The sequence below is a fragment of the Benincasa hispida genome, chromosome 9 (genome assembly GCF_009727055.1).
Source record: "Benincasa hispida cultivar B227 chromosome 9, ASM972705v1, whole genome shotgun sequence".
Taxonomy (NCBI): Eukaryota; Viridiplantae; Streptophyta; class Magnoliopsida; order Cucurbitales; family Cucurbitaceae; genus Benincasa; species Benincasa hispida.
Genome location: NC_052357.1, coordinates 86,187,709 through 86,202,685, shown reverse-complemented (window position 1 = coordinate 86,202,685; position 14,977 = coordinate 86,187,709). Strand labels below are relative to the sequence as shown.

Here is a 14,977-nt window from a genome sequence, read left to right as displayed (position 1 = left end):
CTACTATGAGTAAACTCTTCTCGAGCCAAGAGAAGGTGTGGCGCCACATTGTTCGAGCCCCGGAATCAGCCCTTAAGGGAGCAATTTATCTACTTACCCCTGTTTTTGGGAAGGATTAAATTCCGTTTTGTGTAGCTGAGTTCCCAGCTCCCCAATCAGACAAATCCCCAAAGTGCTAGGTTTGAGTTGGTGATCTGGCCACTCGTGCTCATGCAAATCAAAGACCGCCCTTATAGGCAGAAGTTCCCAACTCACTCAGGATTAAAGTCATGTTATCCATGGTCATCCTAGTGAAATGAAAGTCTCTATCATGAACAGGCTATATAACGAGACTAAACATTTTATGGTCTGGTCTTATACAAACTCTTTTATATAGAGCATCCCCGCTCGCATGTCTAATACATGAATGGTCAGGATCAGACCATTTATAGCACTTTACAACATTTGTAACATCTACAAAACGGGTCACACCCGTAGCGTTTCCCTCCTTTATCCATATACTACAGACCATTTAGGTTATCACTTAAAGCATGATCCACTTGTATATCTCTACATATATGCTTAAGTTACAACGATAACCAAGGATCTTAGTTTATTGGTTTGTGGTTAATGCAACTAAAATATCTCATATTTCAAAAACTGTAGTGAATAAAATATTTCATGTTATTACATCACAAAGTGCTTGTTCATACATGTGTTTACAAACTACGGGACCCTAAGGTATCAACCCCAATAGGGATTATGATCTATTGCTCATTAGAGGGATCAGTGGTACTTAAGGAGTTAGATGTAACTATAGGGGCAAAACGGTAATTTGGCCTAATTGTACTTACGAGCAATTTGTGAAGGATCATCATACTGTTGATTGGTTATATCCAATGGACCCAGAAATATATCTGTAGTGTGAAGAGTGCAACGTCGGTCTTTGATGGAGTGCCCAACAGTTAACGGATGGTGGATAATGTAATTAAAAAATCTAATTAATTATTCACGTACCATTGGAGCTTCGAGCTACAGGTCCATAAGGTCTCCTTGGTAGCTCAAAAAGATTTAGTTGAGAATCAGTTTTTTGGTTAATTTGAATTGTTCGAATTAATAAGAGGGAATTTAATTATATATGATATAATTAAATTGATTCAATTATATATGATATAATTGTCCTAATATATTTATTGTTTAATTTGAGAAAATAAATATTTGAATGAGATTCAAATAGTTATTAAAATTTAATATAAATATGATTTATATTAAATGCCATAAAATAGAGAAAATGAACTATGGTTTATATTGTATATGATACAATATTAAAACTATAGATTATGTGTTATATTTGATATAACATATAGTTTAATATAAATATAATATGATAAGTTAGTTATCATATTTATTTATATTATTTTATTATTTTGAATAATAAATTCTATTTTCTCTCCAGCCACCTTAGTGGGTGGTTAAGTGGTTTTATGATAAATGGAATAAAAGAATTTATTTTTCTTTTCTTCCCACACAAATAGACTTACGTGAGTTGCTACACGATTGAGAAGTTTTGCTAGACAATTGAACATCACAGAAACGTTATGTGTCTTCCTCAATCTTCTTCCTCCTCCAAACTCAAACTCCCTTCAAAGCAAAATAGTCAAAATCCACCACTCATGGACTCTCACCCTGAGAATACCAAAGGCTCCCAATGGTTGTGTCTCTTTTGGTTCGAGATTTCTTGAAGAGGGTCTTCAAGGTTTGTTGAGTTTGAGGTTGGTGACAGATTGAGGGATTTACACGAAGAAAGGTTCTTCAAAGGTATAATCTCTTAAGCCCTTTTTCTTTATAAAAGCATGTTGTAATTTATATATAGAATGCATATCTTATATGTTTACTGTAAATTTGTTTTTTTCAATCAAAATGGAATTTGAAAGATCCGCTTCCGCTCAATGATCCTTTAAAACGAGTTCCTTCAAATTGTTCGGGTTGTCTTCAACCCAAATAATCCTCATTAAAAAATGAACTCAATCCAACCCAATCATGAAATATTTAAGTTGAATTGATTCGAGTTACTCGGGTTACTCGGGTCATTTATTTAAATTTTTGTTATAAAAGAAAGTAAAATATTAATAAAAATTCGATATAACTATTTTCATATATGAATTGAGATTAACAACTCAATTTCAATTTATATAATATATAATCTTTTTTCAAAGTGCAAAAAAAAAACTATTTTTTAAAGTTGTTGAATATTATAAAAAAAAACTGATAAAATTAAAGAAAATTAAAATAAGTATATGTATATCTAATGGTGCATAAGTAAAAAAAAAAATCATTTGAAAGTTAATAATAAGTTCAGGTTGGTTTTGGTTATTTTAGGTGACCCATATAACTCAACCCATAAAATTTTCATTTATTTGAACCAAACCCAACCCAAAAGAGTTCATAACCCAACCCAAACCAAACGAGTTGAATTGGGTTGATCGATTTTTTCAGGTCAACGGATTTTTTGAACACCCCTATTTTCTATTATAAAAGCAAAATTACTAGTTTTTTATTTTAAATTAAAAAAATAACTATTTTGATTTGGGAAATTATTTGAAATGGTAAAACTATTGAAAATATTTACAGGATATAATAAAAATTTAGAATTATCAATGATAGACATTGATAGACATTGGTAGACTTTTATCAGTGTCTATCAATATCACTGATAGACACGGATAAAAGTCCATCAACGTCTATCTTGATAATTCTAAAATTTTGTTATATTTTGTAAATATTTAGTTTATCTTTTTTATATTTAAAAACTAACCCTTTTGATTTTATGAAAGTTAATAATAGTGGTGGATTTATGACACTTAAAAACGATCATGAATGTGGGGAAAAAAACAACGAAAATCGGCGTTTTTTTACTCCCCCCAATTTGGTTATAGTCTTGTATCATGAAACGTCATTTTTGTTGTAGTGTATATTTTTAAGACAAAAGTTGAAACTTGATTCAGATTTGTGTAATATTTCATTCTATAAAAATTCTAAAATCGAAAGAAAAACATGTGCACCTAAATTATAATGATAAAATTGAGAATTATGCTTACTTTTTTATATTAAATTATGACTACTTGTCTTCCTTCTTAGTCTTATAGAAATAACATGGTTGAACGAGAAATTTTGACTAATTACAAATCATCGTATCAATTTACAAATAAATGATAGAATTATAAATGATTAAATTTGAGACTAATTAAAAGTTGTATATGTGTTCTAAATTGAAATTGAACACATAAATTGGCAAATCTTAATACTATCACTAGTTTTTGTCATGATCGTTTGATTCAACAAACCAATTTAGTCCAATTTGATATTAATATTTAGGCTCGGATTCAATTAAGTCCAAAAGTAGGCTTAATTTGGCTCAAAAGCCAACTAAGCCTCAAACTCAAAGTTCACATGGAAACTCAATAACTAGAGACGTCCTCTTCATTTGAGGGGCTCAAAAATTTAAGACTTTAGAAACCTAAAGAGGATTTTCCCAACAATTAGAAGACTTCTAAACTCCTAAAGTTGAACGCTCCTTAAAAAATACGAATCCTTGGAAGATATAAACATTTTTTCAAGACTTCAACTTCAATAACACTCACGCGCTCTGTTTCTTAACATCAAATGTATACAACCAACAGAGAGAATTAGATAATCATGTATTATAAAGATGAACCATGTCTGCATAGATCCCCAGTTTAACTCAAGCTCAACTTCACAAAACACGATTCTGTTAGGGGAAATGGTATAAGAACTCAATACATTAGCAAATTGATTACAGATCAAATAGTTATAGTACACACGTTGTATACAATAATAATTTTCAAACTCAAAAGTAAACCAAAGGACATAACAAGGCTTATAAACTGAAATAACCAAGAATTTATAAATATCTTAAATGCTAGTGGAGATTCAAAAGGTAGCTAAGGCACACTTTTGATAAACGTTGTCCTGAAAATTATTATTCACATTGCACGACTTGCAAGCAGACTATGATGATCATCTCAACAAGATACAAGGACTAATTTCGATAGAACTGCAATCTCGAACTACTCAATATGACAAAACTCTTATATACTTGCTCTCAACTCATCTCATGATCAAAATAAATAAAGAAAGAAGAGATCTCTTTAATTTAGAATGTGATCCTACAAATGAAGAACCAAGTAGGCTAACATCTTATTAACACTAAAAAAATCAAATCAAATCAAATCAAATCAAAACATTTGTCACAATTTAACTCAATCGAATAGTTACTCAATCAAAATCAAACATAACTCATTCCAATTGAATCATTATCTCATCTGATAGTTTCAATCGAATTTAAAGTTTTGAACCATGAATTTAATGCATATAATTAAATTTATGTTTTATGTTTCAATATTCCACCATGTTTAGCTTTCTTTCACTAAATTACAAATATCCAACAGTTTCTTAAAAACTAAGCATAAATAATGGAATCATAAATAAAATGAAAATGCGTGTGAAGCACAATGGAATCGCTTTTGGTTAATGACTTGGAAATTAGAAACATGATTAATCGTTAGAAAGCTTCATTCTTCAAAAAATGGGAATTAAAATTAACTCCGAACATAGAAGGTTACCCCACCCACATGCCATTAATGGTAATGAAATTAAATCGATAAAAGACGAAATTTAGTTCAAATGTTCTTATCTTTATTGTACTAAAAAATTTAAATTTAAATTTTGCAAAGAAACTATTTGGTCTCTTAAAGTGTAATTTTTGAAAACTAAATAGTTTTTTTTTAGTACACCAGAGATTAAGAGATTCAAGTCATTTAACAATCAAATAGTTAAGAGTGCACCTAATTCATATGCTTCTATTTTTTTACTAAAAAAAGAAATTAGAAAAAAAAAATAGAAAATAAAACTTTCACTGACAAAATTTTATACTATATTTGAGATGTATCAAGAAAGGTGCATCCAAATGAGCACCCAAGTTTTTCTCAATGGTTAATAACAAACGAAACTGAAATAATTATCAAACTGACCACTACTATAGTGGAATCGAAGAGAGTGATAGTTAGAGATGTCCATGGGGGTGGGAGATGGAAAAGTCTTCTCGTCCCCATCCCCATCCCTGTGCCCTATTTTAGTCCACATCCCTACAAAATTCTCCATGGAGATTGGGGGAGGATTCCCCACAAGGAATGGATGGGGATCAGGAAAAAATTTCTCACTTGTTTTTTATGTAATTTATTTATTTTTAACCATTTCTAAATTTATTCTCAACCAAATAAATATTATATATTAAATGAGATGTTTCCAATACATTTTTTTATTCAAATAAAACAATATATTATTTTATTATAAAATTAATAATATTTAAATATTTAATTCCACAATTTGTAAACGGTAAAATTTAAATATTACAATATCATAGTCTAACTTTCAATTTATATATTATAAGTTTAAATATTACAATATTCTTCATCTTAAAAATAGAAAAATCATATTAAAATGTTTAAAAATGTATCAAACTATGAAAAAGTTATGAAAATTAGAAAATAATTATATTATTCTACAATGATTTTTGTAAAGTACATCATAAAAAAAAGAAATATATATTATAAACTGGTATAGAAAGTGAGTTTTATTATTATTATTATTATTTGTATATGTATGTATATATGTATTTATGTGTGTGTTATATTTATTGGGTGGACCAGGAACGGGGAATATAACAAAAGAAAATTGTCTCCACTCCATCTCTATTTTCTATTCAATCGGAGATTTTCCATTCTATTGAAGGTGGATCCTCATGAACTCTAATCTCGCATGACGAATGGACATCTATGGGAAGAGATAAAGTGAAGTTTGACCATTTTAAAAATGGATGACAGAGTGCCAAACATTACTGAAAATTCAGAAATTCGAGGGATGTCCAGATTCCCTGTTTGTGATCTTAGTTCATGGACATATTTCAACTTCCAAAATGATGAACATCATCACTTTCCATTGCCAAATCAAAAAAGGAATCACACTGAAAACCACTAACCAACAAAAACTAAGAAACGGAACCCAAAATTTCGATTTTTGAAACGGTTTTTTTTTTGTTAATTTTTCTCTCAAATGCAAAAACAATTAAGAATCATAGAGTTCGTTTCTGCTTGGCGTATTCGCTGGGCTTTCTTTGCATGTCCTACACAAATGCCAGCGAAGTTCTTTTCATTGACATTAAATTCCTCTTTTATATAAGAATCTCCGCCTGATTTTTCTCATACTGCTGCTTTCTCTCTTTTCAGTGACCTCAGAGTTTGAAAATGGCGGTTGTTACTGATCCTCTTACTTCCATGCAGCTTCTTGCCAATACCCTTCAGGCTCCGCCGTATGCGGCAGCCGCCGTTCTGGGTGGTGTCTCTTTGGTGCTTTCGGTGTTTCTCGTTGCTGATTGTAGAAAGAAACGTCGGAATTTTCTCCCTCCGGTGCCGGGTAATGATCGCCTTCTTGTCTCTCTGTTTTTCAATCATGGTGGAATTGATCCATTACTCTTTTCATTCTCGTTCTAATTATTGGGTTTTTAGGGAAAATGATGGGAAATTGATGATTTGATGAATTTGGCCATTTGAGAATTTTGATTTTGGTTTTTGTAGCGATTCCGGGTGTGCCGGTGTTGGGAAATTTGTTGCAGTTGAAGGAGAAGAAGCCTCACATGACGTTTGCTCGGTGGGCGGAGAAGTACGGTCCGGTTTATTCCATAAGAACCGGCGCTTCCACTGTGATTGTTCTCAACACCGCCGAGGTTGCCAAAGAGGTATAAATAAAATCACGGCTATTTTCCGGCAAAGTTTTGCCCTCTGTTTTCTGATTCTAACTATGCTGTGTTTTGGTCTTGATTCTTTTAAGGCTATGGTGACGAGATACGCTTCAATTTCAAGTAGAAAGCTAAGCAAAGCTCTCACAATCTTGACTGCTGATAAATGCATGGTTGCTATGAGTGATTACAATGACTTTCACAAGATGGTGAAGAGATACATATTGGCGAATATGTTGGGGGCTAATGCTCAGGTTGTTTGTTTCTTCTTCTTTCTTGTTCTTTACATTTGGGTTAAATCTAATAGTTTGATCTGCTCTATTTTTCAGAAGAAACACAGACAAAGGAGAGACACCATGATAGAGAATATTTCTAGGGAGTTGTTTGCTCATGTGAAGGAGTTTCCATCAGAATCTGTTAATTTCCGGAAGATCTTCGAATCAGAACTCTTTCGACTGGCGCTTAAAGAAGTGAGTTGATTCTGTTCTGTTAAATAAAAAACTTGGAATGAATTGGATGTGTGTGGTAGACAGGAAGGAGGATGGATAAATAGTTAACTTTCATGATTTCATGAACAGACACTTGGGAAGGATATTGAGTCCATATATGTCGATGGGCTCGGTACGACGTTGCCGAGGGAAGATCTGTTCAGGGTTTTAGTGATTGATCCAATGGAGGGTGCGATTGAGGTTGATTGGAGGGATTTCTTCCCATATTTGAGATGGATTCCCAACAAGAGTGTGGAGAATAAAATAAGGAAGATGGATTTTCAAAGGCAAATGACAATGAGGAGCCTAATTGAAGAGCAGAAGAAAAGAATTGCAGCAGGGGAGGTAGTCCTTCCTTCCTTCTATTGAATAGAAATGAGGCTATTTATCTGCTCTGTTTAACTTGGCTTGAATCTATAACAGGAAACGAATTGCTATGCTGATTTCTTGTTATCTGAAGCGAAAACACTTACAGAGGATCAGATATCCATGTTGCTTTGGGAGACAATCATTGAAACCTCAGACACAACTCTAGTTGTAACAGAATGGGCTATGTATGAACTTGCAAAAGATCCAAAACGACAGGCAATTTTCGAACAGTCATTTTCAGTTATTTGCTTGTCTTTCCAATTCCTAATATCATCAAAACCAAACATTCTTTTAAAAACTCTTGACATTGCAGGATTTTCTATATCAGCATATACTGAGTGCCTGTGGATCTTCAAAGCTTACTGAAGAAAACCTGTCACAGCTTCCATATCTAACTGCTGTTTTTCATGAAACTCTTCGGAAGCATAGTCCAGTCCCAGTCGTCCCATTGCGATATGCACATGAAGATACCCAGTTAGGCGGGTTCTTTGTTCCTGCAGGGAGTGAGGTGAGCCATACTAAAACCCTGAACCCCCCGTGTAATTTGATACAACAATGTCTAATGATGTTTCGTTTGCAGATTGCCGTGAACATTTACGCATGCAACATGGACAAGGATCATTGGGAAAGCCCTGAGGAATGGAAGCCAGAGAGGTTTCTAGATGAGAAGTATGATCCAATGGATCTGCATAAAACCATGGCCTTTGGAGGAGGGAAGAGGGTGTGTGCAGGTGCTCTCAAGGCAATGCTGATAGCTTGCACAACCATTGGAAGGATGGCTCAAGAGTTTGAATGGAAGCTAAGGGAAGGAGAAGAGGACAAGGTGGACACTCTTGGCCTCACCGCTCGCAAGCTCCAGCCATTGCACGTAGTTGTAAAGCCGAGAATCAACTGATGAAACTTCCTCCTCTCCTTGGACCCTAGAATCTAGAATAAGCAACTATTCTGAGACTCTTTGGACACTCTTAGCCTCTTGTTGAAGAGAAATTAGTGTGTTTTAGAGCAGTTTAGAACTATAACTATCGTTTCATAATAGAATGTGTGCACAGATCGAATTTTAGCTCATAATAAGTTCGAATTTCAGCTCAAAGATACTTGAGGTGATGTGTTTTGCATATGATTTGGTAATTGAATGTGTTTTCCTACTAACAAGAGATTTTGATATCTTAAATGAAACCATTAAACAGTGATCGATAGAGTAACAAACCAGATTTTCCACGTCTCCATAGAGAATTCTACAAACTTTTTTTAACTATATCCACGAGGATACCGGTATGTCAACATAGCATGAGATGGCACGCCTTTAGGAAGATCTCATTTGCTTAGAAATTTAAGTTTTCATTCTTGCTATATATTATGCCGCTCTGCTCTGATGATGATTATTGGATCAACTGGGTTTGAAGAACTTCAACTTAAGTCCACTGTTTACCAAACTCCAGATTCCTCCAATTGAGAAAGCCAAGCTAAAAGCAATGCCTAGCCAGCCCAATGTCCAGTGGAAGTACCAATTGAAACTGTACTTTGTCGGCCTTTTTATGAGAACCCACATGAAGCAAGGGTAAGCAAATGTGACTGGAAGAGTCAGTCCTCCAAGCAGACCAGCCAAACTGGAGAGGAAAGGAAGTGCTACTCCTATAAAGAAGTTGACAAATCCATAGAAAACACGAAAACCAGAACGAACCCAGATCGAGCAAGGGCGGTTTGTGCGACTTGTGTAGCTAGCTTCAAAGCTGTCAAAAACAGGCATGGAGTAAATTTGGAAACTGCTCAGACAATTGAACACAACTAAAAGGAAAGTGATGGCAAGAAGCCCTCTGGGAATATCATGGCTGTGAAATGCATATATAGCATTGAGCATCCCTCCTGAAGGCATCTGTGAAACAATCACATATTAAAAAAAAAAAAAAAAAAAAAAAAAAAAAGGTGAATACAATTGTTTTTCGAAACAATCCAAGCTCACCCAAAAGAACAAAGATACTCACAAGATTTCCATATGCCCAATATCCTCCGATAGCAACTGGAAACAAACAAGCAGCAATGAAAAAATAGGCAACTTTGGCTCCTCTCCACATGGGAACATGAGCAGGATGCTTAAAAGTTGATGGCATTGTTGACTGAGAGACACCAAAACAAACATAAGATTCCACCAAAAAGAGCAGCTCAATGAACAGTAGGGAGTCCAGAAAAAAATTGCAAATGGCACACCTGAATTTCCAAAACCAAGTTATGGCCTCTGAAAGCAAAGGCTACTATTCCGAGCGCATTCATGACAGAGAAAACAGAAGAAGAAGCAGATGGCATCGAAAGGGGTTCATATGAGATTGTCGGGGGCCTCTGCTGGCTAACAGAGAGGACCCAAACCATGGTGGAGTAAGTGATGGCAGTCACAGCTCCAATAAGGGAAAGTCCAGCAATTGAGTTGAGGTTTGGCAATTGAGAAAGAACAATGCAGAGAGATGTAAACACAAGGTACCACTCTACAGTTGTTAAAGGATTTGATGAACAGAGAGGCCCACAGACTATTTGGAAAAAGAGTTTCATTGTCTCTCCTCCAATGAGAATCAATGCTGTTGCAGTTCCTGCTGATAAGTAGACAGTAGGAAATACAGCAAGCCATACACCCAATCTTTCCCCTGAAAATCATACAACAAAATCCTTTAACCAATGTGTCAAATATGCTTCAATGACAATTAGATGCACGGTTCGGAGACTGAAGGATGCTGTTAACCATGTTTCTAACAGCCATTGATGGCAGCTTGCCCTAAAATTTTCTTAAGGAAATGACATACAAGTCTATAAAAGTTGTTATTTAATTTGTGAAGTTGTAAGGAAGTCTTACCAAATGCTGCTTCAGCAAGCTCCACGTATCTGTTGTACCTTTTGCCTGGGACTGCTTCATGAAGCTGAACTAGAATCCACAGGGTATATAGTTGCCAGCAATAGGCTATGGTTAGTGATAGTATTCCCCAGCTCCTACAAAATTACCACAAAAAACAGATAATACCAAGTCATAGATAGTTACATCAAATCTTCTATGAAATTGAAATATCTGTCTCTTTCACCACACTCAGAAACTCAAGAACATTTGATTTGGGGACCATGACATGTAACAAGTTAAATTACCATTTTAACCTTCATATATTTGGAAGGTTCCTTATAGTTCTTATAGTTTGGTTAAATTTTTCAAAACATCACTGTGGTTACACATTTTCTTAATATATGGTAGAGTATTAATGTTCAACATCCAAATAAAATACGTAATGTAACAAATACTGCTAACATATAATAATGACGAAAATTATGAAAACTACAAAGACACTTGAAATTGATAGTGAGGCTTAAATAGTAATTTACCTTTGGTAATACAACAAAAGCTAACACTTACAAAAACTTGTTTTTCCTTTCCTTTTACGAAATAATGATTTAGAGGCTGAAATTATGGCAGGTGGGCACCCTGTAAACCAGAAAAGTGGGGATATTTCGAGTAGGACCCAAGAAAGATTATATATTTCTGTCTTAATCCATTAAAAAGCATCCAAAGAGAAGATGACCCACCAAACACAAAGCTGTCGCATTATGCTCGTAATAATGTAACAACAGGAGCAAAAGCGAAAGATCAAGAAGTGTTGTCCCTCATCGAATCAAATATACATAAAACAACTTTAGTGAATCGAAAGCTTTGACTAAGTAGACCCAAATACCCATTATCCTTTGCAAAATTTCCAATCAGCTTTATTCTTTGTGGGTGGGACAAGGAGAACCACGTTGCAAGAAAAAGGACATGTTGTTCATCTAAATTGAAACCTACTTTAGGTATCTATGGAATATCAGAGAGTTTTCTAAATCTACATGCGAAAGCAGGCTTCTCAAATGGAAGATTAAACTCATGATATAATAAGATTTGTTGAACTATCATTAAACCAAAAAATATTAAGTTGATAGGCTAAAACTTATCATGTAATTAGAATCCTACCGCCGCCACTAAAATTTTCACAGCTGTAGATTTTTTTGCTAGAAGAAAAATTATCCTCTCTCTTTTTTTCTAAGTTTTTTCCACCATTTGTTTATGTTCTTATTTCTTAACACTCCTTATGTGTTTGAAAAGAATAGTACTTGCCTATACACTAATAAGCATGAACTCCTCTGGCCTTAACATTGAGTATTTTTATTGGTATAATTCCATTAAATTTAACTGATGAATTGACCAAACAAAATTTTATTAACCACTAAAACACGAGAAATTATTCGAGGAGGTGGCCATCATTTTGCACAATTGGATGTGAGAGAGAAAATGTAAAATTATGCCAAATGTATATTTAGACACAGGTACATTTAATGGTTACCAATAATCAGTCAGGTTGTGGCGGCCTTACTCATCATAAAATGGGAAAAGAGCTAGCATAGGCAAGGGTTTTTCGTTTTTTTTATAGTATTTTACGAGCACCTTAGTTAATCTCACGAGACAATTTATCAAGGCACTACACCATTTGGTTGTCAAAAAAACTCATAAATTACTAAATCTGGGTAGGTGAACAACTATAGATTGAACCAAAATTCTTCTAAATAGTCCTTTGTTAAATCTATGACCTTTACCACTAGATTAATCTGTTTTTGGTTCACAAATTTACATAGGTCACATCGGTTGATCCCTCTATTAATTAGAGAAAAAATGACATGACAAAACTTTGGAAGCTACTCTAACTAGTGGTCCATTTGGGTATTGAGAAATTATTTAAAAGTGTTTTGACCAACTTACATATACCTCGGTTAATCTATAGTCACATATATTACATCACCATTTGAGAACCAAGAAAACTCATGAGATACTAAATGCTCGTAGGTGATAACTATGGATTAAACCAAATTTTCACTAAACAGTGGTTTATTAAACCTATGACCTTTACTTACCACCGGAGAAACCCATAATATCGTTTTACGTACAAGTTAACATAAAGCACAACTGTTTATTCCACTAATAATTAGAGAAAGAATGACACGACAGAACTTTGGAAGCTACCCTGAGCAGTGGTTCCATGTTAAACTAGAATCAGCCAAAAAGTTTGAAGTTAAGGAAGGTACCAGCCAAGGAAGGCGAAGGCAACGGGCAAAACGAGAGCCTGGAAGCCAATACCAGCATTAAGGTTATGAAAGGCAGCGTAATGAGCATTACCATTACGCGACTCAGTAATGGGAAGCCAAGCATCTTGAGGGTTAAGCTTAGTGAGATGACCCACTTCCTCTAAGTAACCCTTCATATTAATGAGAACCCTTTTCATAGGAGTTCCAATGGGACTCAAAAACCTCGGAGAAATGAACGACGTCGGAGTCCATGCCGTGGAGGATTTAGCCTCCTTAGAAGGCGGTCTCGGCGACCTCTGTCCCGTGGGCGTCAAAATCTCCGGCGTAGAAACTCGTGGAGTCGCCGGAATGGAAATGAGCTCCGTCTCCGGGCGCTCCTCCATGGGGAAAATGGTTTTTTGTTGAGCTGAACAGGGAATGAAATTTCAGGGCATTTGATATAAGAGAGAATCAGAAAGTGGGAGTGAAGTGAAAGTGAGAATAGAGAATGATTGATTGAAGGGGTTGAGGGAGTGAATGATGAATTATTCTTAATTTTGTGTTTTTTGCATCAAAGACAAAGAAATGTAAAAATTCAAACTCTGTTGCTTTTGGTTTCTTCTTTTTGGACCAGAAATATTATGCTACGCGCCATGCACACTCTCACTATCTCCCACATAATTAACCTTCTTCTCTCTCTCTTTAATTCACTAATCATTCTCTTCACTACACTTTTTCTTAATTAAATTCCCACAAATCTCGACAATTAACCTCTCAAATTTATATGAGTATTAAAATCAGATCAAATTTGACTTTTAAATTTATATAATTGTCATGTCATTTATTTGGTGGAATATAATTTCCAAAGTAAATGCCTCTCTTCAATAAAGATAAAAATATTATACCTTTTTCCTAATTTCTTTTTTTTTTTTTTTTTTACTTGGATACATTTTGGTGTCGGTATTTTTATAAAAATGACCATTATAAAAATCCAATTTTGATCCTTGAATTTTGAATCTTATTCTGTTTTGGTTCCTGAATTTTTGTAAACATCTATTTTAGTCTTTAAAATTTTAAAAAATATTTATTTTGGTCCCAACAGTTAGGATTCTACATATTTGATGGCTTATATTTATTTTCCAGCAATAAATCTTTTGCGTAAAAAAATATATATATATTTTTCATATATATTTCTTTTCTATCAGTGACTTGGGTCATATTGTTTTATATGTCAAATAAAATGCTTTAAATCCTACTATTCTTTTTTCCAATTGGAATCTCCAAGCAAATCAGAAGAAAGCATAATAGAATCAAAATATAAAGACATATTAGTATAAAAGATGTTTTTGTAGATATGTAGCCACTTTTATGTAATTTTTTTTTCCTCAATCATCAATATCTTTATTTTCTATGTATTTTTCTCTACTATATTGTATTATGAGAAATTTTAAACCCAAGAATAAAACATCCCATGACAAGGTAAAATAAACTAACAAAATGCAAATAAATGTCACCCATATAGAAAATAAACTCTAATAAATTACAAATAAATATTACCTCAATGAATCACATCACTTTAAAGAGAAAAGTACCTCAATAAACAACTCAAATCTAGGAGACAAAGTAAATGACTATAATTTGAAGACAAAGTGACCGTTGCCTTCTTCGTAAAAAATCAATTTATCCTCTAATTTGAATTCAAAGCATTGGATTTTGTAGGGGATTAACTTATTTGGTATATAAAATACAAGTCACTTCAACCTCATGTTAAAAAGATAACGGAATCCTAACAGTATGAACCAAAATAAATATTTTTTAAAAGTCCAGGAAAAAAATAGATGTTTTTAAAGTTTAGGGACAACCAAGAGTAATTAACCTAAATTATTATGTTTTTTTTCCTTTTAACAAGGCTGGAGGAGCGTGAGGTATACGCGCATATAGTTGGGAGTGGAATGAAATGGTGAATGAGTGGGAAAATTGTACGAAAATTTAGAAGGAGAGAAGAGGCCGACATGAGCATGTGGTCTGGCCTCGCGTGGCGTGGTCATCGAGCACAGCCCACGCTCCATACGCGTGCCCCGCATGCGGACCCAACTCGGGTCTCGGCTCGACCCACCCAGTTTCTTTTTTCTCCTCCGCCCACACAAGAAGCGGTTCGTCGGTCCCGCCGCCGTCCGCTTTCATCATTTTTTTTTCTTCTATAACAAAATAACTTAATGCAGACATCATAATGATAATAATAACATTGATTATGTCTCATATTTTGTGA

The 14,977-nt window shown here is 34.2% G+C and overlaps 2 protein-coding genes across 2 annotated transcripts; one reads left to right on the top strand and one right to left on the bottom strand.

The window, feature by feature from the left end:
• Nucleotides 1-5,800: 5,800 nt before the first annotated feature.
• On the top strand, nucleotides 5,801-8,762 carry LOC120086045 (ent-kaurene oxidase). Its single transcript, XM_039042462.1, has 9 exons — nucleotides 5,801-6,195; nucleotides 6,285-6,471; nucleotides 6,633-6,793; nucleotides 6,886-7,047; nucleotides 7,123-7,263; nucleotides 7,372-7,626; nucleotides 7,705-7,866; nucleotides 7,964-8,158; nucleotides 8,231-8,762. The coding sequence occupies exons 2-9, from the start codon at nucleotides 6,303-6,305 to the stop codon at nucleotides 8,543-8,545; spliced, it is 1,560 nt and encodes a 519-aa protein (XP_038898390.1). The 5' UTR covers nucleotides 5,801-6,195; nucleotides 6,285-6,302; the 3' UTR covers nucleotides 8,546-8,762.
• Nucleotides 8,729-13,257, bottom strand: LOC120086044 (lysine histidine transporter-like 8). The gene is made up of 5 exons (XM_039042460.1): nucleotides 12,730-13,257; nucleotides 10,490-10,623; nucleotides 9,856-10,283; nucleotides 9,633-9,764; nucleotides 8,729-9,523 (listed from the first exon to the last, which is right to left on the bottom strand). The coding sequence occupies exons 1-5, from the start codon at nucleotides 13,110-13,112 to the stop codon at nucleotides 9,038-9,040; spliced, it is 1,563 nt and encodes a 520-aa protein (XP_038898388.1). The 5' UTR covers nucleotides 13,113-13,257; the 3' UTR covers nucleotides 8,729-9,037.
• Nucleotides 13,258-14,977: the final 1,720 nt, after the last annotated feature.